This window comes from Haliotis rubra, unplaced genomic scaffold (genome assembly GCF_003918875.1).
Source record: "Haliotis rubra isolate DU_JTF1 unplaced genomic scaffold, ASM391887v1 Scf696, whole genome shotgun sequence".
Taxonomy (NCBI): Eukaryota; Metazoa; Mollusca; class Gastropoda; order Lepetellida; family Haliotidae; genus Haliotis; species Haliotis rubra.
Window position 1 is genome coordinate 418,179 of NW_025767408.1, and position 26,800 is coordinate 444,978.

General features: G+C 38.6%; 2 protein-coding genes across 4 annotated transcripts; one reads left to right on the forward strand and one right to left on the reverse strand.

Annotated features, from left to right (window-relative positions):
* Nucleotides 1–9,915: 9,915 nt before the first annotated feature.
* On the reverse strand, nucleotides 9,916–16,378 carry LOC124258514 (BRISC and BRCA1-A complex member 1-like). Of its 2 annotated transcripts, XR_006893607.1 has the most exons (8): nucleotides 15,932–16,378; nucleotides 14,287–14,345; nucleotides 13,892–14,012; nucleotides 13,458–13,564; nucleotides 12,760–12,883; nucleotides 12,132–12,218; nucleotides 10,269–10,652; nucleotides 9,916–10,238 (listed from the first exon to the last, which is right to left on the reverse strand). XR_006893607.1 is itself a non-coding variant. In XM_046692586.1 (7 exons), exons 1-7 carry the CDS (start codon nucleotides 16,199–16,201, stop codon nucleotides 10,476–10,478), a joined length of 945 nt encoding a protein of 314 aa, XP_046548542.1. In that variant the 5' UTR covers nucleotides 16,202–16,378; the 3' UTR covers nucleotides 10,247–10,475. The 2 variants fall into 2 exon arrangements, 1 of the variants encoding a protein (XP_046548542.1); XM_046692586.1 differs by lacking the exon at nucleotides 9,916–10,238 and having other exon boundaries at nucleotides 10,247–10,652.
* Nucleotides 16,379–16,568: 190 nt separating this feature from the next.
* On the forward strand, nucleotides 16,569–26,743 carry LOC124258513 (membralin-like). Of its 2 annotated transcripts, none has more exons than XM_046692585.1 (11): nucleotides 16,569–16,629; nucleotides 17,926–18,195; nucleotides 18,857–19,367; nucleotides 20,100–20,210; nucleotides 20,764–20,886; nucleotides 21,915–22,015; nucleotides 22,421–22,478; nucleotides 22,643–22,726; nucleotides 23,004–23,136; nucleotides 23,721–23,820; nucleotides 24,811–26,743. In XM_046692585.1, exons 2-11 carry the CDS (start codon nucleotides 17,983–17,985, stop codon nucleotides 25,894–25,896), a joined length of 2,520 nt encoding a protein of 839 aa, XP_046548541.1. In that variant the 5' UTR covers nucleotides 16,569–16,629; nucleotides 17,926–17,982; the 3' UTR covers nucleotides 25,897–26,743. The 2 variants fall into 2 exon arrangements, with proteins under 2 accessions (XP_046548541.1, XP_046548540.1); XM_046692584.1 differs by having other exon boundaries at nucleotides 16,602–16,620.
* The last annotated feature ends 57 nt before the right edge of the window (nucleotides 26,744–26,800 follow it).

A 26,800-nucleotide genomic window follows, 5' to 3' on the forward strand; every position in this document is an offset into this window, starting at 1 on the left:
ATTTATTTGTTATGGCCACTGAGTGGAAGAAATAATTTATATCTTGTATGCAGTTGGAGTGTATGTTGTCCTTTTGTCAGTCTGCATGTTTGGATGTGAACTTTCCTTACAAAATATAATTTTATATTTAGTGAAACGTCCATCTTTTTACCCAGATGTGAATAAACATTGAAGCCAAGCCTTAATGCTGCCACATTTGAGGCAATCACTGTTAGATGTTTTACTCCGATTTGATACCTCTGTGCACATATTGTTGCGTGATATTGAGATTAGGTTTTAATCATTCTTAAGCCAGCCAAATTTGTTTTCTGGTTTTTATGGACTTTCAATGTCAATATGCCATAATACAGGAGGCAGGAAAATTAATTCAAATCTGTTTAGATTGATGAGAGTGTAACTTAAAATAACAGTTGTTCAAAGATGGTTTTTTGTATCATTTTACGTCAGATGTAGTGATGAAATAGAAATAAACTGATTTTGTCCATTTGGAAGTAAAATACATGGGTGAGGTAGTCATGATTACATAATCAGATTGCAAAGTCTCTTGTATATTGCTGATGTTATTGCTTAATGGCCAGGCAAAGTTTCCAGATATTTGGGTTTAGGCCAAGGGTGGTTCCACTATAGATGTTAAATTGATTGAGTGGTATGAAATGTTCCTCACTCATCCATTGAGGGTGAATATCTGTAAGTAAAGGCTAAACTGACCAGGAATCAGTTCTGTATGTTAGCAGAGTGGGTATGTTTAACCTTAAATCTCATTCGAAGTCATCACTCATACTGTTACAAGTTATTTTAAAATGAAACATGCTGACACACATATATAATATTCAATCACTCATTACTGTAGTCAGACACGCAGACTTGATACATGTCATCGGTTCCCAATTGCACAGATCAATGCTCATGCTGTTGATCACTGGATTGTGTGGTCCAGACTCGATTATTTACAAACCGCCGGCATATGGCTGGAATATTACTGAGTGCAGCGTAAAACTAAACACACTCACTTATTACTGTAGTCAGTTTTATAGATAGTGACAGGAAGAGGTGAGAAATGGGGAGAGATATCTTTTCTTTCCTTGGCCCAGTAGAAGGAACAACATGTTGTCAATTATCATCACATTAAGCCCAGGGCCCACTTGCACAGAGCAATCTTAGTTACAATCAATCTTAGGCCCCTACAATCAACTTTACAATCACCATACAATTGCCCTAATCCACTTGCACAAAGCCGATCTTAGAGCGATTGTAAGACGGCGTGTATTTAAGATCGCGATCTTAGTTAAGATCGAACTCTTCAACGGTGGTGGTACGAATTTCTTAAACTCGACTCTCGTCTACAGTTGTCTCAAAGTGCGCATAACATGCTGCGCAAATAAAAAGTGATACTGGTCCCAGCACACAATACATACCTCCCTCAATCGCACCTTGCATAATTTTCAAGAAAAAGTCCGAGAAATCTTAGAAGGAACCGATTACGTGGACGATAGCATATATTTTTCTACATTCTAACTGTCTTGATTTATGAACTGAGAATGTGATATTGCAACCACAGAAATACCTACCCATGTTTTATGAAAATACTGAAATACGAAAAAAATACATGAATAAATTTGGATCTAGATTTAGTGACTTAATTATGGAACTTAAAATAACAAATATAAACAGTATTTCCTTATGATATAACACCTAAATGTATGATTTGCCAATGGTTGTCAATGAGACGTTGTTTAATACGCAGCTGTTGGGGGAGGGGGAGGGTAAAATCCTAAATATAACCTAGAATAAAATACAATAAAACAATGGCTACAGAAGTGTTGTAAAGAATGCTTGGCAGGGAAATACGTGCATTAAATAATATTTCAAGAGAGTAGTTATTAAACACGTGATTCACAGTATATTAAATATTTAACCCTATTGCGCTGATTAATATTTTTCTTAAAGTGAAATTCTTTGAAACAGAAAATTTTAATACCCCATCATGTGTATATCCCTATTTGATGACTACTTGTATATATTTAAATTGCATAATCAAATTTAGATTTATGGATGAGAAAGAAACTTGATTTTGCACGTTAACTTGTATCTAATTGTAGATTACTTTAATGATAAACTAAGACAAAATCACTCCATGACCGAAAAGAGATATCAGTATGTTGAGCTCTGCAATTGGGCATGAGAGACTGTACGGCAACGGCATATGCCAAGGGAAACCACTCCCATCTTGGCGTATAAAGTAAAATTATCTGCTCTTGAGTTAATGAAAAGGTCACGCCATTGTTAATCGCGACGCGGACACCATTCATTCGCATTATCCTTTCCTTGATTATCAAGAAGGTATGTTGGTTCACACTTATTCCAACATTGAATCGGGTGGGAATAGTACTATGTGATATCGACTCGATAGTTATGTGTTTCACTACAGTAAATAAAAATGTATCCGACGTTAAATCAGTTGTGCATTCTCCGTGTTGTTGAAATGTCGAGGCGAACTACACAGTTTCATGCAATATAAATGCAATCTCCAAACGTAAAGCTGATTATTTGCGTGAAACAGACACTAATTTGAATGCCATTTCTAAAATGATCTTAGCTCCTTACAATTGGTCCGGACCAATTGTAAGTTTCGATTGTAATTTACAATAATCTTAGCCTACAATTGCTTTGTGCAAGTAGATGGCGATTGTAACCGAAGCCTAAGATCGCGATCTTAAGGAATTACAATAATTGTAGCGTTAAGATCGTTCTGTGCAAGTGGGCCCAGGACTTAACTTTTCCTAATTCAGAATGAGTAATATTTTATTAACATCCCAGAGCTTAAAAACAAATCATGATATACTTGACATAGAATTTAAAATTAAAATTAAAAATTTGAGGAAACAATTGGTGATTTTAACAACTGATATACACCCATGCAGGAATGCCCTTGTTGAGTTGGAATGTGATGAACAATCATGTTATTATTTACCACCGATATAGCATGGCTATTAAGTGCTTAAATTGTTACATCGTGTCTACAGTGTGTTATGCCTGAGAGTGTCTCGTAAATGTGGAATCCTCTAATAGCATTCTTAATTTGCCATGAAGTAATGTGCTCTTACATGTTTATAAATGCTCCGGTCACATGAAAATTGCATTAATCTTAAACCCATGAGCTTAGAATAGTTTGTCAAACCCATGGTGAAGAAACAGGCTTACATGTGCACCAGTACATCCCAGACACTGAAAGTGAATGGAACGAAGGGAGGTCTTGTCCTCGTAGATAATTACCAGGAACCTGTATCCATGAGAAGCTGAGAAACTTCTGGTTTTAGTGTACATTGTGTCTGTGTATAACTTGTGCCAATATGGTTTCATTTCAATCATTATTTTGTTTCTTCCATTTTTAAGAAAGGTTGGCAACATCTGCCTCAAATACAATGGCTGATGATACTCCCTTTCTATGTTCATGAACAGGTTTCAGTAATTGCCAACATTTCTTATTAATTAGTAACCCAATAGTTTTTTGTCTTCTTCCAGATCAGTTACCTGATGATTTAGACCAGTTGGATTTCTAGCTTGTTTTATTGGAATCACACTTTCATTTTCTTGGATGTTTAGGCCAAATGTGTAGTTTTACTCTGCCAGATGTGCAGGCATACAGGATGCAGTAAAATAAATATCTATTGAAATAGAAATGAAGACAAGTAATTAGATTGTTTTCCTCTCTAAGAAAGAATTTGGAATGCTGTTTTGACATATTTGGTTACTTCTGTACAGGCATGTGAATTAAGTGTTAAAATATCATTTGTTTAATAATGAAAATTCAGACACTCAAACTGAATGTATTTTTCCACCAATGTTACAATTCTTGAACAGTATTTCTAAGTTCTTTTCTTGAAAACAAGTTTCTTTTATCTTCAGCTATTTCTATGCCTCATTTTACTTTGTAATTGTCGGATTTGACCAGATGCTTCTAATTCCCATTATCAATGTTGGTATGTGGAGAGTGAGGTAGTCGGCCAAGAGTAAAGGACTTGTTCAAATTGCTATAATATATTGTTGCATTGTCATTTGCCATATTAGAACAGTTTCAGTTCTGTACTCTTATACCAAGTGTGCTTCAGCATCTTTGCATACTCCTCAGAATACTGAATGGAACTGATGGCCATTTGCTAGTGTTGCATCCCTTGATGTGACAGGATCCGATGATGACAAGTAGACTCAAAGTGACCTCATTATGACCCTTGGTTTGTGGCAGTGTTTGTGGAGTTCAGTGTTTGTTCAGTTGTACATATATTCTAGCTGCTGAATTTCTTTAAGAGATCATGATTACTTTGAAGAGAAACCAACTCAAGAGGTACGTCAGCACCACCTGTTACTTCAGTGAAATCCTACGACACTGCCAGTTTCTGTTCAAACTGCTTATAAACAATTGAAGGGATGAATAGAAATGAATTTTCAGAATGGAAAAACATTGCCTTTTAATTTTGCTATTTTTATGTTTAAATTTTGTTGAGTGTGTGAATTTGCATTGTTTTCTTGAATCTGTTGTTTCATCATTTTTCTGATCTACCTGGAACGGAAACAATAAGAAATAGGATGACTGATTGAAATTTGTACAGTAGTGGTGCAAAGGTGTAAAATGACCACTGTTCTACTAATTGACAGTTTGTTTCCATGGTATACACCATGTTCATGAGAACAGGTTAGACCAACGAAAGTGTGTAATGTACTCTCCCACCTAGTTTGAATGTTTTGTAAGCTGGTGTATTTGCATTACTACGACCTGATGATGACCTTTGCTACATGTCAAATATACAATGAGCTTGTGAAATATGGGTCATGACCTACATAGGGCTAGGTGATAGCTTTGAGTTGAGGATAACCCAGTGCCAATATACTGAATCAATGCAGAAAATCAGTTCTAGTCACAAATAAAAAGGTGTTAATATTTCTGATGTGAATTGTATTTATATGGAAAATTAATATTCAGGTCTTGTTTACTAATTTGCTGATATCAAGTGTAGACTGAAAGCACACTCCCAGCAGAGGTGTCAGCTAAAAATAGATATAAGTAACATTACCTCATCCAAAACTGTTTTAGTGTATAAATTTGTACATGTCCCATGTCATGTCCTGTCATGCAAGTCATGCATCAAGCAAAGATCTGATAGATGTCACTGTTTATGATTGTGTTGCTTGTGATTGTGTTAGCTTGTGTTAGCGTGTGTTGTTTTCATTGGATTGAAGGTGAAGATCAACATGGTATTTACTGTTTGTTCATTATTGAAGATGGCTTGTATGTATGTAATTTGGTTTGCTGTATTTTTGCTTCCAACTTCCCAATACTCTTACATGTCTGTTTCAGTCATGTGTGCACCAGAGATGAGACTATTTTAAACTGAATGTCAAATTGACATGGATTGGTAAGGTTTGACTGGATGTAATCATTTCACAGGGTCGAGAGTGAAACACACACTCACACAGTGTTGTGAAAGCTGATATGGATCACCAAGATACAAACACCCAATGTCCTTTAGATCGAAATAGGAAAGTCATGTACATGAGGAGGAGTGACAGTGTCTAGTCATAAGCCACATCAATTGGGGCTTAGTTTCAAAGAAAATTCAAATAATATTTTCAATGAATGAATTAACTACCTTGGTAAACCCACAAATAATAGTTGTCCTTGTAGAACCAAAAAATATGTTACCCCGTAAGAACCAAAGAATAATAGTTGCCCTGGTTGAACCCCAAAATAGTAGTTGCCCTGTTAGAACCCCAAAATAGTAGTTGTCCTGGTAGAACCCCAAAATTGTAGTTGCCCTGGTAGAACCCCAAAATAGAAGTTGCCCTGGTATATAGAACCCCAAAATAGTAGTTGTCCTGTTAGAACCCCAAAATAGAAGTTGCCCTGTTAGAACCCAAAAATATTAGTTGCCCTGGTAGAACCCCAAAATAGTAGTTGTCCTGGTAGAACCTTAAAGAATAATAGTTGCCCTGAAGGTTACCAAAGTGTGGTATTAGCTGTCAATGATATAGCCCCTACTTGTCCTTGTTAACTTGTTACCTAGCCAAAGATTGTCTTTGGTGTACATGAGAGAAATCCCTTGTGGACATGATGATGAGTTTTACCCTAGAAGTACCACAAACGTTCCTCACAAGGATGTACAAGCGTGTTTCTAAATCATTGTCCATGTGTATCTGAAAAGTTGCTAAACACGCACAGGTTTTTATCTGCAATAGATACTTGTTTGGAATACCAGGGTTTACATTGTTTTCTACAACTGTCATGACATGAATATATTCCTGAAGAAGCAGAGTTGAGATAGTTGGAATATTTCTGCTGTGGCATGTTGCCAGTGTACATGATTACCCCAGGTGTGTGTTTCTGTCAGGTAGCATTAGTTTGAAGTTGCTTTCCACATTTCTCCTGGCCAGTCTCTCTTAGTACTCAGTCTATTTCTGTTGTATCAGTACCTTTTGAAGTCTGTAAAACTCTCCGCTTTGATTGTCGGATTCAGTGGCAGGTGATACTATGATTTATTCTCATTAACTTTAAGGATGTATTCATTTGAAAAATGATTAACATAGTCGGTAAGGAAATGTCACATTTCAAGCTTTGTTGAATTGTTTAATATTGTATGAAACTTGTTCAGACAGGTTTAAATGACTGACAACTAACCTTTTTTTAACTAACTTTCTGAACTTCAAATGTAACAAATAGCAAACACAGGATTATATTTAAATGTACATAAATGATCCTCTGAAAACTTCTATTATCAGCCTTTGTGACACATTTTGTCCTTACCTATGTCATAAGTCCCAAACATGGACATTTTGAAATAACTAATGTCTAGTTTTCAACTTTAAAATTCTAAACATATTGTTTAATTGTTAAATTATGCAGATCCTGTGGTCCAAAAAGAATCCTCCTTCCTCCTTTCAGACAAAAGCCTCAAGTGAACCAGTTGCACACATTGTTTATGTTTAGTAGTGAATGTGTATCATTTATATCATCATCATCATCATGGATTTAGGCATAAACATGACCATTATTATTTTAAGTATAAAACTATACCCATGTCAGGATTTTCATGGTGTTTATTTTAATATATTTTCTGTTTCTGCTTAGTCATGAAACTTACTTCCAGACTGTGACAAAATGGTTGAACCAGTGTCCATAAATGTTCATCTTTGTGCTGTTAATGAACCTAATGTCCATAAAGACCTTGATACCTTATTAGGGTAACACATGGCCATATAAGGCTCACAGCTAAACACAACCCATATATGGCATAGGCTGGTGACCTTATATGGTGTGTGTGGCCATTTTGTTTTGAAAGAAATAATGGACTTGATAAGTGATTGTCCTGGAAGGATTAATGTTGACCTGTGTCAGTAAGTGTTTGATGTTTGATCAGGACTTGTGATAAGGGGCAAGATTTTGTGTAGGCTGTAAAGTGCTATAATCATGAAAACCCACCCTTGTTAGTGTAAAGGATCTCAGTTTTATCATGTACAGACTTAGTTGACTGCATGTATATATGAACTTTATCATGTTTATTTTGTAGTCTTGTGTCTCTTTTCTAAGCTGGAGCTACTGTCATTGTGAATATGTGCATGTTCTTTCTGTACAGAATAAAATCATTGTTTTCAAGTATTTTCTGTTTTTGCCTTTGTCACCCTGGGGAACTGGGGCAGAATAGGACCCAAATACTGAAGCTTGTCATGATGTCGGACTTGTGTGACTTGGTTTGTGTGAAATCCTCATCCCAGATAAACACTTAGTACACTGTACAAAATATATTTATCATGAACATTTCCCTTTTGACTACACAACTTGACATACATCTGAATGAAGGACCTGTGGCAGGCAGTGATCATGCTGATCCACCAGTTCTGCCTTTTGTCTGTCTTCTGTTACACTTACATAATTACCAGCAATGCATGTATAAGAAAGTGCGGCACTGATGAAATCCAAGGGGCTATAATTCACCTTGCAGAGTTGTGTCCCTTACTCGTGCCAGGCACCTGATTGTGGGAGCAAGCCTCAGGATCCCGATTGTTTATCGGTACCACATCAATTTCACCAAAGTGATTAACAGCGGAGAACTGCATCACAGATTTTTCTCCCACATCATGCAGCCATGTTGGATGTACTCAATGTACTCTTCAACACAGTGATTAACAACCTAACTCACTCTGTAGAAGGTGAGGTGAAATTGGGGTTTACGTCGTGCTTGAGAATATTTCGCTCATATGACAACGTGCATGCGTGTGTATGTGTATGTGCGGCTGCTTGTACTAGCCCAGACTTAAGTTGGTTTTATAGTGCTAGCCCACTGAGATACCATGCCGCAGTGAAGCATGAATACCCCACTCACACACATTATACTGACTCCGAGCCGACCAGTCCTTGTTGTACCCATTAATGCCGAGCGCCAGGCAGGGACCAACAAGTACCATATTTTAACGTCTTTTGGTATGACGTGGTTGGGGATCGAACCCGCGAGCTTCCACTCTCCGGGCGGACGCTCTAACCACTACACCACAGAGGCGGTCCACTCTGTAGAAGAATAAGGCAATGCTTCATGGTCGTGTACATAAAAATGTATTACAAAATTAAGTTCATGTTAGTTGTTACCATGACAACAAGAGTTCAGGCAATGTTGGCTGTTCATCTATACAGATGTTTTACCAGCAGACAGAGGAACAAATCCATTCACAAGTACATGTAACACCACTCGTCGCCTTATTGCACATAATAACCGGTTACAGCAGTATACAGCTGGGTATGAAATTTGTTTTACAGGAACCATGAAAAAAGACTATTTAGGTGCAGGTAAACAATTGATCTGTCATTCATACACTGAGTGAGTGAGCGAGTTTTGTTTTACGCCGCTTTTAGCAATATTCCAGCAATATCACGATGGGGGACACCAGAAATGGGATTCACATATTATACCCATATGGGGAATCGAACCTGGGTCTTGGGCATGACAAGCAAATGCTTTAACCACTAGGCTATCCCACCGCCCCTCATACGCTGAAGTTAACGCTTTACCTTTACTCAAACATCTAAATGTCAGAAGGAGTGACTGACTGAGTTTAGTTTTACGCCGCTTTTGGCAATATTCCAGCAATACCAGAAATGGGCTTAACACATTGTGCCCATGTGGGGAATCGAACCCGGGTCTTCGGCGTGACGAGCCAACGCTTTAACCACTAGGCCACCCCACCGCCCCTAAATGTCAGAAGGAATGCACATGTAGTCAGAAAGAAATGGGGTCATATTGTTCTGTCATTAAACAATTATTCTAACCATGGCAGCCTGACCTGTACATGTCTCCTGACCTGTGTATCTGAATCACCCATCCCCGACCTAGGAGTCATGAGTGTCTGTGTTTAGGAAGCTGATGAGAACCATTCTGTACAAGCACACTGAATGTGTTGAACACAGACAATACATGTTGCTCACACTGTCAAGCCAAAAATATACAAACTTGCATCCCTCAAACTCAAATCAGAACTTGTTTGGTTAAAAATAGGTGGTTAGACTGCCAAAATGGTTGTATGTATTCTTGGGTGATGAAGCATGCTGTATACAAACCTCAGAAGCACTGACAATGATACCCAAATAGGTACTTGAACAAGCATAAGTATCTATTTTGGAACTACAGGTGACTGACTAACTGACTGACTGAGTTGGTTTTACGCCACTTTAAGCAATATTCCAGCAACATCACGGCGGGGGACACCAGAAATGGGCTTCACACATTGTACCCATGTGGGGATTCGAACCGGAACTACAGTTGAGGTGGGGGATGATGATGATGATGATGATGATGATGGTGGTTTTACCTGATGAAAAATTGAATGCATTCAACTGTGTCAGTCAATCACTATGTATATACTGTATGGTTTGTATAAGTGAGTGACTTGATTTTAACATCACTTTCACCACTATTAAACCATTATAGGCAACAGGCATCACAAATTGGTTTCACCCAGGTGCATACATTGTACCTGTGTGGAATAACACCCAAGTCTTTGGTACTAGGAAACACTTTAACCTATAGGTTAACACATTACCCCTATGTGTTATGGAAGATATTCACGTGGCATAAACTAGACTGTAAGGGTTAACTTCTTTGAGAGGCATTTACAAGTTGGAGCAGTTCGGAAGGATAACAATATATGGACATCTGCTTTAACTTGTATATACTCCTTCATCCTTATGCTGTTCATCACTTGCTTGATAACGGTGTTAGAACCTACACCGAAACATCGCTCTCACAGCAATAAAGAAGTTGTTCATCCATATATTGTTATCCTTCCTAGACTGTAAGGGATTCAACATATTTGCCATCAGAAAATGTCCAGATCATCTAAGCCTTCTTTCATCCAGACTGTTAGCCTTCTCTTTGACATTGCCATGAATGTTGCCAGTCGTGTTGAAGTGTGTGTTGAGGTGTTGATGGTGTAAACTATCTGATCTCCTCGGGTGGCTGTATCTTGTAGGCTGTATCAGACTGTAGCGGTCGCTGTAGCGGATGAGCCAACAACTGTGCCATGTAGTCATGAAGCTTTGTGGGGTTCCGTGATATCTCAACAATGTACGACAACCCCTTGCAGTCCAGGTCGCACAATGTGTTGAAAGTTTCCTGGAATGAAAACATTACATTAAATATATTTGTTTCCCAAATATAATAATAATAATAATAATAATAATAATAATGTAGTTTTGTATAGCGCTAGATTCCATAAAAACATATGCTCAAAGCGCAACAGGGAATAGAATAAAGTACATTATAAAAGACTGGATATTAGAGGGAAAATGTCAACACTAATGAGTCTGTAAACGTGTACAGATTAGGATTCAGGCATAGTAGATGGTGAAGAGGTGAGTTTTCAGCTGTGTCTTAAAATTGTCAAAGGATTTGATTCCTCTCATTTTTAAGGGAAGGTCATTCCACAGCATCGTTGCAGCAGTTCTGAATGCCCTTAGTCCATATCCCTTCATTCTGTAAGGTGCGACTTTCAGGAGATGTTGGCTCCCTGAGCGAAGATTTCTTGCTGGTCGGTGTTCACACAAGAGTTTATTAAGGTATGGGGGAGCTGTGCCCTCATGGCACCTGAATGTCAAGCACAATATCTTGTATTTGATCCTGGCTTCTACTGGAAGCCAGTGAAGGGCCTTGAGAACCGGAGTGACGTGATTAATCCTTGAAATATGACAGTAAGAAGCATTAGCAGTCTTTGGTTCCATCCAGAGGAGGCCTACAGTCTGTTGCTGCAGTTGCAGAAGACAATACATTTATAGTCTTTCACCAACAGTGGACTGCTATGAATATACAATGGATCACTTGCAAATGATATTATGTGTTACATTATTATTTACACATATATCATAATTAATTACACACATTAAACATCAATAATTTATACTTATTAATCATAAATAATGTTGCATCTGTTTCATATATTGTTACCCTGTAGCATTTGTGAAACTTTACCTATGTTACATGGTAGGTTACTCGTGTTGCCCATCTCATCTGTATTACATGATTTATGTTACCTGTGTTGCCCATTGCCTATATCACATACATAGTGTTACCCATGTTGTTTGTTACCTGTTTCACAATTTATGTTACCTGTGGAACTAGTGATGCCCATTACATGTAACATAATAATAATAATAATAAAAAAAAGTGAACTTATAATGCGCCTTTTCCATGCACAAGGCCCATGCTCAAAGCGCTAACAAAGTGGGTGGATAATATACATATATACAATGAGGGACTAGTAGCTAGTCATAATGCAGTGAATACAGATGAGTCTTGAGAAGTCGTTTGAAGGAATTAAAGTCAACTGCTGATTTAATGGTGACAGGGAGAGAGTTCCAGAGTAGAGGAGCAGAGCGGGCAAAGGATTTCCTTCCAAAAGTTTGCAGTTTGAACCGAGGCACAGAGAGTAGGTTCAGATTCTTAGAACGGAGCTGTCTTTCTGGAGTGTATGGGGTAAGAAGTTCTTTCAAGTATTCTGGGCCTTTGCCATCGAGGCATTTGTAGACAAAACACAATATTTTAAAGTCAATTCTAAGCATTACCTGTGTTACAATGACTAGTGTTTCTGGCACCTACCTCACACTTGTTGTCATCAGCTACAGGTTCATGTATGTAGAAGGCATCAAGGAAGAAATATGGGGAAGACTCAAGAAATTTCTGGGCCTGAAATACAGGAACAATATGTGGTCTTCACATGCTCTAGCGTCGGTGAAGACAAATCTGATGTTAACATATCAACTTCCTTAATTTCTTTCAGTACAATGTTTGGGGCGAGTTACTAGCCACTTTGCCAAAGGTGAAGTTATCTGTAGCCATTATAAAGGTACTTTGATAGGGTACTTGTAAAGAATACAAGAACAGGTCAGTTCTGTTCTCAAAACAGAAACTAGGCAACAACTAACAAGAATGTACATCTGGAACCAATACAGAAACAATAGACTAATATTTAGTCCTACATATAGAGTTATCTTATAAAAAATATTATAAACTAAACAAAAAACAGAATCCAGATCAATGCTTAAATTCAGAAGCGGAGGTAATCTAGATTTGCCAAAATCAGTTTAGACTTATGATGGACTTCTTCTTAATTAATCTCTTTACTTCTGGAGGACTGACTACAGAAACTCCTGAGGGAGTTGTCTTCCAGACTCTAGCCACTCTCTCCCACTGGACTTGTGTCTGACCTCAGTCTGTGACAGCCTACCTCTTTATCCGAGAAGTTGAGCTGGCACTGTGACCTGCCGTAGATGAAGATGACACGTACGACATGTGATGGGGGGATAACGCTCTGATCTCCCAGAACTACAGGCAGCTCAACGTTCTCCTTCCTGAAATACACAAACAATGTCAGTCTTATTCCAGACACATTCATAAACAGATTGGTCTGAAACACTGGCTCTAGTAGACCTAATTTTATTTAAAAGTGGATTTTATCTTCTTTCTTTTTACCCATGAAGATCCGGGTTAAAATTGATCTTCAGTAACCCATACTTGTCGTAAGAGGCGACTAACGGGATCGGGTGGTCAGGCTCGCTGACTTGGTTGACACATATCATCGTATCCCAATTGCATAGATCGATGCTCATGTTGTTGATCACTGGATTGTCTGGTCCATACTTGATTATTTCAGACCGCTGCCATATGGCTGTAATATTGCTGACTGCGGCGTAAAACTGCAATCAATCTTCTTTCTTTTCAGGACACTCCAGTACATTTCCAGAATAATTTTGTTCGTGTGTATATAACAAAACATATATTCTTAGATGGCTATTGTTAAATGGTCATATCTATGAAATACTTCTTTGTAGCAGCAGGAAATGTTTTTTCTGGCTTTGAATCTTGATGCTGTGGATCATAAGTGAGATGTAAGTGTCATAGAGACAACTGCAGACTCTGACTTACAGAGTGTTGTACACAGAGGAGAGGTCAAAGGATGTACACTCTGATGTGCTGCTGTACTCCTCCAGATGGTGGATGATTTCCCGAGCACTGTATGTGAAATCACACACCTGAAAGAGCAGGATGTAAACATTACTGTCATCATTGGCAAAACTGGAAAGGGCAGATATTCACCAAGGCAATTACACAGAAATGTACATTTTTTAAACTGGCATGATTGACAAAATGGCCAAACAGAAATGTACTAGTGGCCAAACCACACAACAAAGGGTTTCCATGACGGAGTGGTCTGAAACAAACTTGATTCAAATACTGATTACTTTAAGCTTTTTCGATAATAAATACAAGGCTTATTATATACCTTGTCAAATCCATTGAATGATTTTAAAAATAAAACTCATCTAACAGTAAAACTATGAACCAGTGCCAAACATTACCCAGCATGCCTCCTCCTGCATGATGACTAGTGCGAACTGATGGTAGTGATTCAGTCTCAACTTGGTCTGCAGGAACAACCCAAGAGCTCTCTTTATTAACTTCAGTGGTGCAAATTTATCTCTGAAATCAGATAACACATCATACATATGAACAACTGAACATCAAGTTCACTTAAGGATGTACAGTAAAATGTGATGAGTGTGTGGTCTGAGTTAAAAAGAACAAACAAACTTTACAATTGACAATCCTTCCAAAGAATATCCATTCTTGTCTGTTTAAAGTAACAGATTTGAACACGTTTCCATTTTAGTATCTGACGAATCTTTATCAAAGAGGTAGTCAGTTTTGCAATAATGATTGATAAATTACAACATTAACTTGTAATAAACATTACCCTGATCTTGATCTGAAGCTTAACTTGTTCATTTCTGATGACATATCAAGGCATATTACCTGAAATGAAAAGCAAAAGAAATCATCAGAACAATATTTACATGTATAAGACAAGTATACAACTTCTTCTTTATTGTATAACATGGCTTCTGGGCTTCTTCTTGCCCCTTCTTCTTCATATCACCTGAAGAAGGGGCAAGAAGTAGCCCAGAAGCGTTGTGTTATACAATAAAGAAGAAGTTGTCATCCATATACTCGTCTTATATATTCATCAACTTCTAAATGCCTCTCAAGAATCTCAATATTTACATGGTTAAGTCACAAGAGTAAGTGATTGGGTGAGTTGGGTTTAAAGCTGCGTTTGAACTGTATCCAAGTTATATCATGACATGTTAGTTTAATGTTGGAGGAAAGCTGGAAGTGATGAGTTTCTCAGATGTTGGCCAGTTAGGGGAAACCCACGAACATGGGTATGGTGCTGGCAAACCTAGAAACATAATCAAGATGAATCAGGATCTGAACCCACAAGTATAGGTTCCTGGTGTGCCCACAGAAAACAAACCTGCTCAGCAAATTGCAACATCTGCCATGAACGGGACACTTGAGACCCATTGAAAGGACAGTCTGTTGACAGTTCTGGGTGTTTTTAAAACAATTTTGACACAATTTCTGAGAATAAATCACACCTTTAGTGTATTTCTATTTGCATATTTATTCTTTACATAAATTAGTTCTACAGATCCACATACTGTCATCGAAGCTCTACTAAGAGTGAGCAATAAAGTCACTCTGATGTGTAATTGTCACACAACTCTCTAGTGTCTGTCACACTTGTGATCCCATATCTATATGAATATGCAAAACAATAGGTAAAGCACACCAAAAGGCTTGCATTAGGTTCTTTTCTTCACATTTCAGAATAAACATATTCCTTTATGAACAAGAGAAAAGTCTGGTCACATACACAACAGAAACTTCCCTAATGGAATAAGGCGAGAAAAGCAGAGTAAGCTTGGAGGTTATTGCCTATTGTTGAAAAACAATATTTCAGAATGGTTGATGTACTAGCCTTTTAAATGACATGAGGAAACTGTAATAAACTTACTGAAAGAAAACATCAATACAACCATAACAAATAACTTAATGATATAGTCACTAGGCAGCATGGGGACTCTAAGATTTGTTAATGGTCCATGGTCTCACAGCTTGCTATGCAGAGTTGCATCCCTTTACTACAAGGTTCAGCTGCTTGTTGGTTTGAATCCTAGATCTATTCTAACTATCAAACTGTAATATGAATACCCAATGCCAATTAGAAAGTGGTCAAATGTAACATGAGCGGGTTAGGCCGCTGACTTTGTGTTTTGGCGATTAGGTGCCTAACTCTGAGGGTGTGGGTTCGAATCCTGGATGGGACTCAACCCAACAAAAGTACTAGAACCTGTACTTTACTAAGAAAGTGTAATCCCAAATATAACATATGTTTTATCAAACTGGAGTTTGTGAATGAGCACATGACAGGGTCTGAAGACATCAACACTCCAGATAGCCACTATTATGTTTTCATCAACTCAACAATTATAATTAATGTGTTTTCTTACATTCACAGCTTTTAATTCTTAGGAAAGGATGAGAACAATACATACGATTTTTTCCGGGCAGTTGACTCGAGGATAGTTCAGATCAGTAATTTCACTAATCTGATCAGCTTCATTAAAATCAACATCATCTTTATCACTCGGCTCTGTGTGAGATCTTCTCCTCAGTTCCTGATGATCTGGAACACTAGCAGGAACTTGTTGAACGGTCGGTTCATTCTCAACTCCGATCGGCTCATCTTGCAAGACGGATTCCAATCCATAAAGTGGGTTGGGACTTGGAGAAATACTTCTGGTTTGCGCTGGTATTGGATCCATTGTAAATCACCAAGGTAAAAAGAACAGCTCTTCTTCTGTTACATGAAATAATTCAAACTGCTGACAAAATGATAATAATGTCATTGGACATTGTATTGTCAGTGAATGTCCACTGCTTCTGAAATCTTAACAAAACACCCTCTCTAAGTTGTTGAAGCTGTCATTAATTAAAATCACTTTGTGAGTTACCTCCCTTGGAATTTACCTGTAATCTCGAACAGAAGTTTAATCGCTTCAAAGCTGTGAATGAAGCGCATTTGTTCCGATATAAATATGTTGATAATCTAAATAAATATTATCAATGCGATAATGATCTCTTTCTTGATATGTTTTGTGCAAGAGAGTTTTCATTACATTCCATTTCGGTTCGAGGTTCAAGGCTGTACAAGAAAAATGGTTTCCTGACCTGGCATTCTCTGGTACACACTGTACGCACTTTGAATCTTGTTTTACACAGGTTTATTTCTAAAGCGTCTGCAATTCTTAATGGTTTACGGTTTCATTAAATATATCTTCTATAGACAAATGTTGCCTTATGTGACAGATACTTTACCAGAATATCGCTTGGCTTTTGGCAGGTTTACATCATTTTCGTACATGTTGACATCAGATTTATGACATGTTAGATAATAGCATAACTGTTGAAGAGTGGCTCATTCTGGTTATATCTACAACCAAGCAAAACTTCAGTGATACTTTGCTATTACACTCGCCTCTTAATTATGTTTTGAATGGGGTATGTGTGTGTACGTAAATCAAGTTAAATATTGATCAAGTCTATCATTTTGTGTGTTTAACCCACATCAGTAACTTGTTATGATGTGCATGAGTCATTGGCATGCTGATGGCACAGGAACCCGTTATCGGCATGTAGGTTAAACATAGACCATAGATCTACACGCAAGTCACATATATAAATAGGGTTCCTGTGGCTGATGGTCACATACTTTCCTATTTCACATCCTTTATCTTACATAACATGGTTTTCAGAGTATCATTTATCATTTATTCCAATACATTATTGGAATGCCATATGCTTTTCACTCGAACTAAGATTGTATTGTTTAGAAATTAATATCTGTCAATAGAATGTGATGACTTGACTAAACAGTGCTAAATGTGTCAATAGTGTTGACACAAGGTGATATTTTGTAGGTTGTCAGTTTTGTCCCAGTGTTAGTCCATTGCAGTTCTTGAGCTCATGCTTGCATCTGCAAAGATGTGGCTGCTTCGTTATGTTGCATGCCCAAATTCTTCAGGATGGATGCTGTTGGATAGCGGCAAAAGAACACTAAAATTGAAATGGCTGGAATGTATGGTCGAAATCTTCTTGGAAAGAGTTCCTTCCGTTCCCCAACCCTAAACCTAACTCTAAACCTAACCCTTACTTAAATTTTGGATAATTTTAGTATATTTTAGTATATTTATAAGTATTATTTGGGATGGGGAAATGGGAGGAACTCTTACCATCTTCTCTCCTATAGAAACCAAGAGCTTTGCTTGTGTTGATGTTGACTGTTTGGTGCACCAAAAACACAAAACATTTCTATCTCAACAATGTTATGCTTTTCAACAGATAACTTTACATTCAAACTGTTCTTTCAGCTCCCATGGGAGTACAGCTTTTCACAGCTTTTGGACAGTATGATTACATGCAATCACATTGTACAAGTGGTGTTAAACCAAGTTCACTCGTTTACTCACACATTTGTCTTGTTTTGAAGGGTAATGGGGAGCTAAACAACTACAACAAACACAAGTAGTCTCCATAGTCACTGATAATGAACAACGCCGACCAGGAAAACAACAATATCAACAATGATGCCAACAGGAGACGCAACAGTAACGGAGCTGGTGGGCGGGGTCAGCCCAACCCCATCCTACATGTCCGAGACAGGCTGTTCCATGCCTTATTCTACAGAATAGCAATAACATATGCCAGGGCCTTTCCCCGCCCTGTCAGACGTGTGCTAGAGTGTGCCATTTTGCTGAAGGTGGGTAACATTTCATGAAATTAGTGCAAATCTATGGACCAACACCATCTCAGACGTTAAGTTAGTGGGCATGTTAAACTGAGAAACTCTTTCATGTATTTTACCTCATTTACCTACGATAGTGATCCTGTTTCTGACATTTTGACATTTTGTAAGTGCTCTCTTGTCATAAAAGAATCATTTTGGACATAATCATCAGTACCAGAGATACTGATGCTTGTCAATCATCTCTTGCTCTGTGAGTATTCATGGGCAAAAGTGATTTCCAATAGGGAAACAATAGCTGCAGACAAGATGGCCATTTCTGTAGAACCTTTACCCTTTTTATATTCAAAGGTAAATCTTTTTTCAGATCTTTATTTCATAAGTTAACTAAGAGTACTTAAGTGTTTAAGGTCATAGGTACATAGGCAGTTGTTTAGCTACATGATTAATGATTGTAAAGAGGGGCATGGTGCTTGTTGAAAGCCCAAGATTTTACAGTATGGTTTTGCATCCCTTGGACATGCAAGAAACCAATAATTGTGGGTTTGCAATAGGCATTCAATCTAATAATATTTATTTTACCTTGCCCTGATTCATACTAGTCACTATAGCGTATGAGTCAAGATAAGTGTATATGATAGGTTTGTCAGCACCTTTCTTGTTCTTTCTGTTGCAGGCATTGACAGTCCTGGGTATTTTGGTGTACATACATGTTGTGTTTGCAAGGACTCCCATTAACTGTCTGCAAAGTGTTCAGAAGTCGTGGCCAAGACATGGAATCCTCAGAGTGGAGATTGTCAAGAATGCCTCAGCAAACTACAGCATCATAAACTCATATGAGAAAGAATACTCTGATTTTTCCTTGTATTTGGACAACATAGCTGATGGCATTGCCTATCCTGGGGTAGTACAGGACGAAAGTGCAGATAATGAAACCGAAATTGCTACAAATTTGACAGATAAAGTGTTGACTGAGGATGAGGGGAATGAGATGTTGGGAGGGAATGGAAGTGTTATAGGAGAAGAGGCAGAACCACTGGTCCTGGACGAGGTAGTGGACAAGGTGGTGGACGATGGGGAGTTCAGCAACTACACTGCAGATCACAACAATGACAACATACCTGAGGATGCTGCAGGGGAACACCTCAAAGACACTCTCAGTGAATTAGAAATGTTGGCCAAAGCTGGTAGGTTGTTTTTGATGTAGCAATATTTTTACAGTTAATTGTAAGGGAATTACAGGTAACCCTGGAATAGAAGTCTGATTGTCTCTATTCAGAGGACCCCTGAAGATCCGGGGTAGAATAGGTCTTCAGCAACCCATGTTTGCCACAAAAGGCGACTATGCTTGTCGTAATAGGCGACTAAAGGGATCGGATGGTCAGGCTCGCTGACTTGGTTGACACATGTCATCTGTTCCCAATGGCGCAGATCGATGCTCATTATGTTGATCACTGGATTGTCTGGTCCAGACTCGATTATTTACAGACCGCCGCCATATAGCTGGAATATTGCTGAGTGTGGCGTAAAACTAAACTCACTCACTCACTCTATTCGGAGTTATGATTACAATATGTCCCTAGCCACCTATGCTTGTCACAAGAAGGCAACCAAATGGACCGAGTCTCATGCTCAGCAACTTCGTTAATTCTTGTCATTGTACCCTGATGCTGCTCATGACATTAGCCATTGGTTTGTCTGGTATGGTTCAGTTATTTAACGGTCATCATCATAAACTTGAAATAATGCTGAGTACTATCTTTGAACAACCAACAAGATATGGTTGTGTGCCCATACTACATCTTGTGCCATTGTCATAGTATGGTGTGTCTGCATTTCTAAGTCATGTCTAGGAGCCAAACTATACTCATATGTATTGTCTTCTCAAGCTTATTGTAACCGGATGGAATCCTTTTCAGTGTGGCCAGAGGAGAAGTATATTGTGGAGTATGCCCTGGAGTATGGCTTTCTCCGACTGTCACCCAAGACAAGGCAGCGGCTCAACATCACCGTCATGCTTGTGACTCTCGGTTAGTACTGGATGCATTGCATATTCCGTCATATTCTTCTCAGTTAGTCAATTGTAAGAATGTTTATAAGCTGCTGCTGTAAATCCTTTTAACTAGTGCTCAGTTTGAGCAGTTGTTGAGTTCTTGGAAACACCTAGATCAGTTTTTTAATTCTATTTATGTTTTTTAATGGAAAATCAAAAACTTCTCTGACTTTTTATTTTTGCTGAATGTTGAATGTTTGCTTAAGTCTATGTAATGCTGTGTGTTTAGTGAACATGTTTGATAATGTTGTATGATTGATTGATGCTTTGGGCCTAATAGGTGTGTTTTTTTCCCTATATTATGGTGAATATATTTTCCTATTGTGTAGACAAATATGAGCATGTCTGTGATTCTTTATCCTTGTCTGATTCTGTGTTTCCACTGGTGTCTCTATTATATATGTGTGTGTCTGTGTGATGGAGTCTGTGTATAGCAGATTAAGGCTGTGTGAGACTGTGTTTGATTTTGTCAAATTGAGTTTGATCATGCCAGATTGTATCTACTTTTGTCGATGTTTGTCTTGCTGCAGACCCCCTTAAGGATGAGTGTTTTGGGGACAGCTTCAGCCGCTTCCTGCTGGAGGAGTTCCTTGGATACGATGACATCCTCATGTCCAGCATCAAGCAGCTGGCTGAGCAGGAGGAAAACAAAGGTGTGTCCGAGCTACCTCTCTACATAGTAATACTTGGCAGGCTAGGGTGATGTAGCTTCAGGATAAACACACTAAAAATATGTCTCTCTGACTTTAGTGAATAGTGGGATAGCTAAGTGGTCAAAGTGCATGCCCATAAGGGCCAGGTTTTATTCCCCACAAGGTTGCAGTGTGCCCATCCTAGCTATAAATATGTTTAAAGCTGCATGGAACAGTACACAGTAGCCCTTCAGTGATAAGGAACAAAGTAATGATATGACAATATTGCCTTGCAATGGCTATAAGTGGCATTCTTTGATCTGTAATATCAGTGAAGACAGTTGAAAATGGATTTCAAATCCTTTAGTCTTTCCGTGTGACATTTTGAAACATACAGTCAAATCCCGATGAGTCGAATCGCTGGGGACCAAGTAATAAATTCGACTTATCCATGTATTCGAGACATAGGTATGTCTATGAGGGTAGAAAAAAGATGATCCAGTCCTAATTCCTCCGCCTAAGCATTTGTTTATCTAATGATTTCCATATCACTAATAGGGGCGTCTTATCAGTTCCAGTCTGATTAGCACAGACAATGATTTCCGTAAAATCACTAATCTGCCTTTTGAACTCACCCTTCAATGGCGGAAAGGTGTGAGCCGAGCTGGTTTGTTAATTGGATCAGTTTGCTACACCAATCAACTTCTCATTGACTGACTTCGGCTTATGTATACAAGATTGCTGTTGTTTGAATCTCATGGGACCAAATTTCCTTTTCGAGTCATCGTGTGTATTTATGAGACGAATTCGTGTAACCGGAAATCAAATGATGACAACTATAACAGGGAATGGTCGGGACCGACAGGTACTTCGAGTTATGCATAATATTCGAGACACCGGCATTCGACTCATCGGGATTTGACTGTATGTACTAGCATTTGTAACAGTATGTTGCATTTGGAAGAATCAGGAATTTGAATCTGTCCCCAGTAATTGAGTACAGTGTCAATGTGTGATATCGATGTTAACACAACAGCATTTGTGTGCAGGTTTCCTCAGGAATGTTGTGACAGGGGAACACTACCGGTTTGTCAGCATGTGGATGGCACGGAGCTCCTACATCGCTGCCGCTTTCATCATGCTCGTCTTCGTAAGTACATGACCACAACAAAATTTGGAAGAAGTGTCAAGCAGTTTTAAGTCAATGTTTTATTTTTATCTTTCTGCTCTCAGCGGTTGGGTAGCCTGGTGGTTAAAGCGTCGGCTCGTCACACCGAAGGCCCGGGTTCAATTCCCCACATGGGTACAATGTGCAAAGCCCATTTCTGGTGTCCCCGCTGTGATATTGGCGGATTATTGCTAAAAGCGGCGTAAAACCAAACTCACTCACTCACTCTTTCTGCTCATCTTTGCATCCATTAGCACTGAACTCGTCAAAACTATCCAATATGAGATTCCTGACACATATGCTACATGTCCTTGGCTACAAGTCAAGTGTAGTTTCATTTAAAGTGTGTGTAGATAAATCCATTCAGTACTTTGATCTTTCTTTCAGACTGTGTCGGTGTCAACACTGTTGAGGTATTCTCACCACCAGATCTTCCTCTTCATAGGTAAGTAACAAATAATACAGTTGAAGCGAATTGTTCCAGGTTGGCATCATATAAATATTAGTCTTCTCATGAGATACGTTTCAACAGTGTCATGTACTGGAACAAGGAAAACATCTTATGCCAAGGTTCTTGAATCAGATGCTCAGTGTGGCTGTATGTTTCAGTTGACCTGCTGCAAATGCTGGAGATGAATGTGACTGTTGCCTTCCCAGCTGCTCCCCTGCTCACGGTCATCCTGGCTCTTGTTGGTCAGTACCAATACTGCGGCCACTTCATGACAACTTCCATTGATCAGTGTTCATAGCAGATATTTGAAATTTAAGGAAACCCAGTCTTTGTATTCTTCCAGTGTATATCCATTTTTTTAAATGTTTCTAATTTCCATAAATCAAATGTGAATTTATCTTTATAACATATTTGAAGATTCACAAAATCAGAGAACATTTGATTCAGAGCGTTGAGTCATTATATTTATCACCGTAAAAATAATAGGACTGTTGAAAATGTTTCTTGTTGTGTTGCCAGGTATGGAAGCCATCATGTCTGAGTTCTTCAACGACACTACGACTGCGTTCTATATCATCCTGATAGTGTGGATAGCAGACCAGTATGACGCTATCTGCTGCCACACCAACATCAGCAAGAGACACTGGCTCAGGTAACCGCCCCTGTGGTAGAGCACTGTGTAGGCTAGGTATGGTCCTTATCGTCACCAGTGCTGTGATGGCATTATGGTGAGAAAATGTTTGGCCTTGTAGCCAGCGACCAAGTGGTTAACTATGTGAACTTCTTGTCATGCAGTATAATAGATGATCTAATGTCCTGTTCTACAGTAAGTAAATGTAAAATCTCCAAATCTTCATGATCATCATCATCATCATCATGATCATCATCATCATGTTCTGCAGCCCCAGTTGATGTTGTCTTATTCTTGAGATAGCTTTGAGGATTGGCGTGTTTCTCAACCAATCTGTCAATATTCAGAATTTAATGATTCGGACATATGCTACTTGTCCGAACTATGCTACTTCTGTGGACTGTATTGCTGAAATAGAAAACGGAGTTCAATTTTAAGATGTTTGGTTGTCAGCAATGAAGTTAAATGTGAAGCATTAGTGTTATTGCTCCTGTCAGTAGTGTATTGTGTCCTTTGTAGTGTCGTCTATACAGATAACTACCACACGTGCTACATTGTCATTGCTTTCACAATCAGTTTGTTTAGGGGTTTAGTTTCTGTTGCAGGTTCTTCTACATGTATCACTTCGCCTTTTATGCGTACCACTACCGGTTCAATGGGCAGTACAGTGGTCTGGCCCTCTTCACCTCTTGGCTGTTCATACAGGTCAGTTCAAACTTGGACATCCAGGAAATGCTGTTTTACAAACTCATTATGCAATCTTAGTCAATAAGACTTTCACTTGTGTCATATTTGATGTTCTCATGGGATGTAAGCACAAAACATTGATTAACAATCTCTGGAAACTTTACAATGAGTTGGTTGGGATGTAATCAGTTTGAATATTGCTGTAATACTAATTACCATCACACATCCTATGAAATGCCTTTGGTGGATGTGTTAATAAATAGGTACATCTTGAGTCTGTTTAACAACAGGCCTACTTGATCCTGTGTTTGTAGGGAAGGTTGATGATCGCCAGTTCTTGGTGTAGAATTGTCTGAATATGAATCATGCTCCGTTCAAATCCCAAATTCAAGTAGATGGTCCTTGTTTCAGTGGTAAACACTGAGGACTGCATGTGTTGCCCAATATATGCAGATATGGTGTGATGAATAATCTTCAGAGTAATTTTAAAACCCACTTTACTGCATCACTTTGTTTTCTGCTGTTATAGCTAGTGGTGTTCCGATGATCGAAAATAATCGAAAATGGATCGAAAGAAGGATTAAAAATGATTATCGATTGTAAAAAAAATAATTTTTGATTGATCAATTGAAGTAAACTAACCATTAACTTTGATGAATATTCATGAACAAATATGCACTCAACAGCATAAAGCTATGTGCATTATAAAACTTGAACCACTTTTATTGTAGAATTACAATTCCAGTGTCTTTCTTGCATGCGTGCATTTCATTGCATGACAGTATTAGTTATAAAAAACATTAATTGGAAAAAATCTGGGGAAAAACCCTTAAAATTGCTAAATTACATTAAAAATGTAAACATTTCGATTATAATCGATAATCATTCACCACAAATCCTCCGATAATCGATAGTGGATTTGGTTTCAGATTCCCAACACTAGTTATAGCTAACATTATGTTTTCCAGTTAACCCTGTTGACTGACTGCTTGTGTTGTGTGTTGCCAGCACTCCATGATCTACTTCTTCCACCACTACGAGCTGCCTGCCATCCTCCAGCAGGCCCGGATACAGGAGCTGCTGGCTCAGCCTCACAACCAGGACGCCCACAACAACAACGCCCAACCCAACGCCGCTACTGCTGCTGCTGCCGCAGCTGCAGCTAACATTGATGAACAGCTTAGAGCCAACCTCGGACCTGTAAACAATAATGTCGCTGGAATAAACAATGTTCAGAATGCGGGTCCGGCCAGTGCTGAGAATGTCCCTCAGGGTCAGGAAACTGGACAGGGGCCAAGTGAAGGGTTGGAGCCACCTCTGGAAGGGGCAGTGGATAACCCAGATGACCAGAGAAGCATTGAGAGACGTGTGAATGATCTTCTCTCAGCACTGAATCGACCTTCTACCGACGGTCAAACAGCCAATACCAGGGAGTTTTCTGTGGATAGGGTGCGTGTTTACACACCAGGGACGTTCATGAGGAATTTTCTACGCTTTCGGGGCAATTCTGCTCAAAATCCTCCTAATAATCCTATGCCAAGTCCATCTCCAAGACCCGATTCCCAAAACCTTTCCAGTAACAACCCCCCTGCTTCTCAAACTGAAGCTAATGCTTCTGGAAACAAACCTAATTCTTTTACTGAAGATGAAGTAAGTCTTCATGATAATAAAACACTGAACAGCTCTAGCCATGTGTCTGAACTTTCACCAGGGAGCAGTTCAGACAATCCCTCCACATCAAGTTGTACAGACTCAACTTCGAGGGGTACAAAGCCAACGTCGGGGGCTACTGACTCAGGACTGTTCGATCTGCCAAGAGGAGATAACTCCATGGTGACAGATCACCCTCCTACCTGTGCAAACCCTGCAATGTCTTTGAGCATGGACTCCTATTCTGATAATTCTCAGACGTCAGTGAAAGATGTATATAGTGTACAACCTATACAACATATAGTTGAAAACACTGCCAGTTTAGGTGACTCAGCGCCGCAAGATAACTTGTCAGTGGATCCACCCGACAGGTTGCCTTCGCCAACAACAGAGGGGACAAGTGGACATTCTACATATATACCTGAAGCTTCCACAGACACCTGATAGTGTGGCAACATGGATTTTCACTTTTTGTTAGGAGAAATCTGCATCAAAATTTAAGGAAAGGAGATGATTTTCTTTATGCTTGGTTTCGGAGGTGCTTACCTGCTAAAGTAAATTTACAGTGGGAAAAAATGATTATCTGAAAAGTGTTTATCCTCTTCTGCCAGATGTAAACTTAAGTGACCATGGTGGTGAACTCAAATTAGTTTGCTTCAAGAAGACCAGGTGCCACCTACACGAAGCTAGCTTAGTACTAAGGACATTACAACACCCACTTAAAAGATAAGACTTACAAAAGCCTTAGTGCCATTATTGTTTTATACATATGGTCCTGAATATGAGCAAACCCTGCACACATGGCAATATTCAGATTATTAAAGACTCCTTCCCCCCAATATGAAAGGGCAAATTAAAAACCATTTTTGTTGTGTTTTTTTCTTTTCACAAGGATTTTTTTGCATAAACCAAGATGTAAAATGTCTGACCTAATAAGTAATATTAAGTACGGTATATTTCTAAATGTGTGCTTTAGCATCTACTTTACTGTATATCAGAGATAACTATTTATTGAGAGATCTTTATCATATATGATGTGTATAAGACGGAATGGATGCAGTTATTGAATATGGTTTGCGATTTATGACCTTTTATTTAAGACCAAAATCGTATCCAGGTTGGTCTGCTGGCCATGTTAGTAAACTGACTTCGTCATGGTCATGGAAACAGATGTGATATTGGAAGATTTTGTGCATGCCAATTTTATGTAAAAAAAACAGTCTGAGCAAATGTTTCATAGAAATGATATTTATGTATGTATCATAATAATTAATCCCTGTCTTTTCATAAATCATTTTCATAAGCTTGTGATGTTAACTGTAGAGGTTATTCTTAGAAGGACACTTTG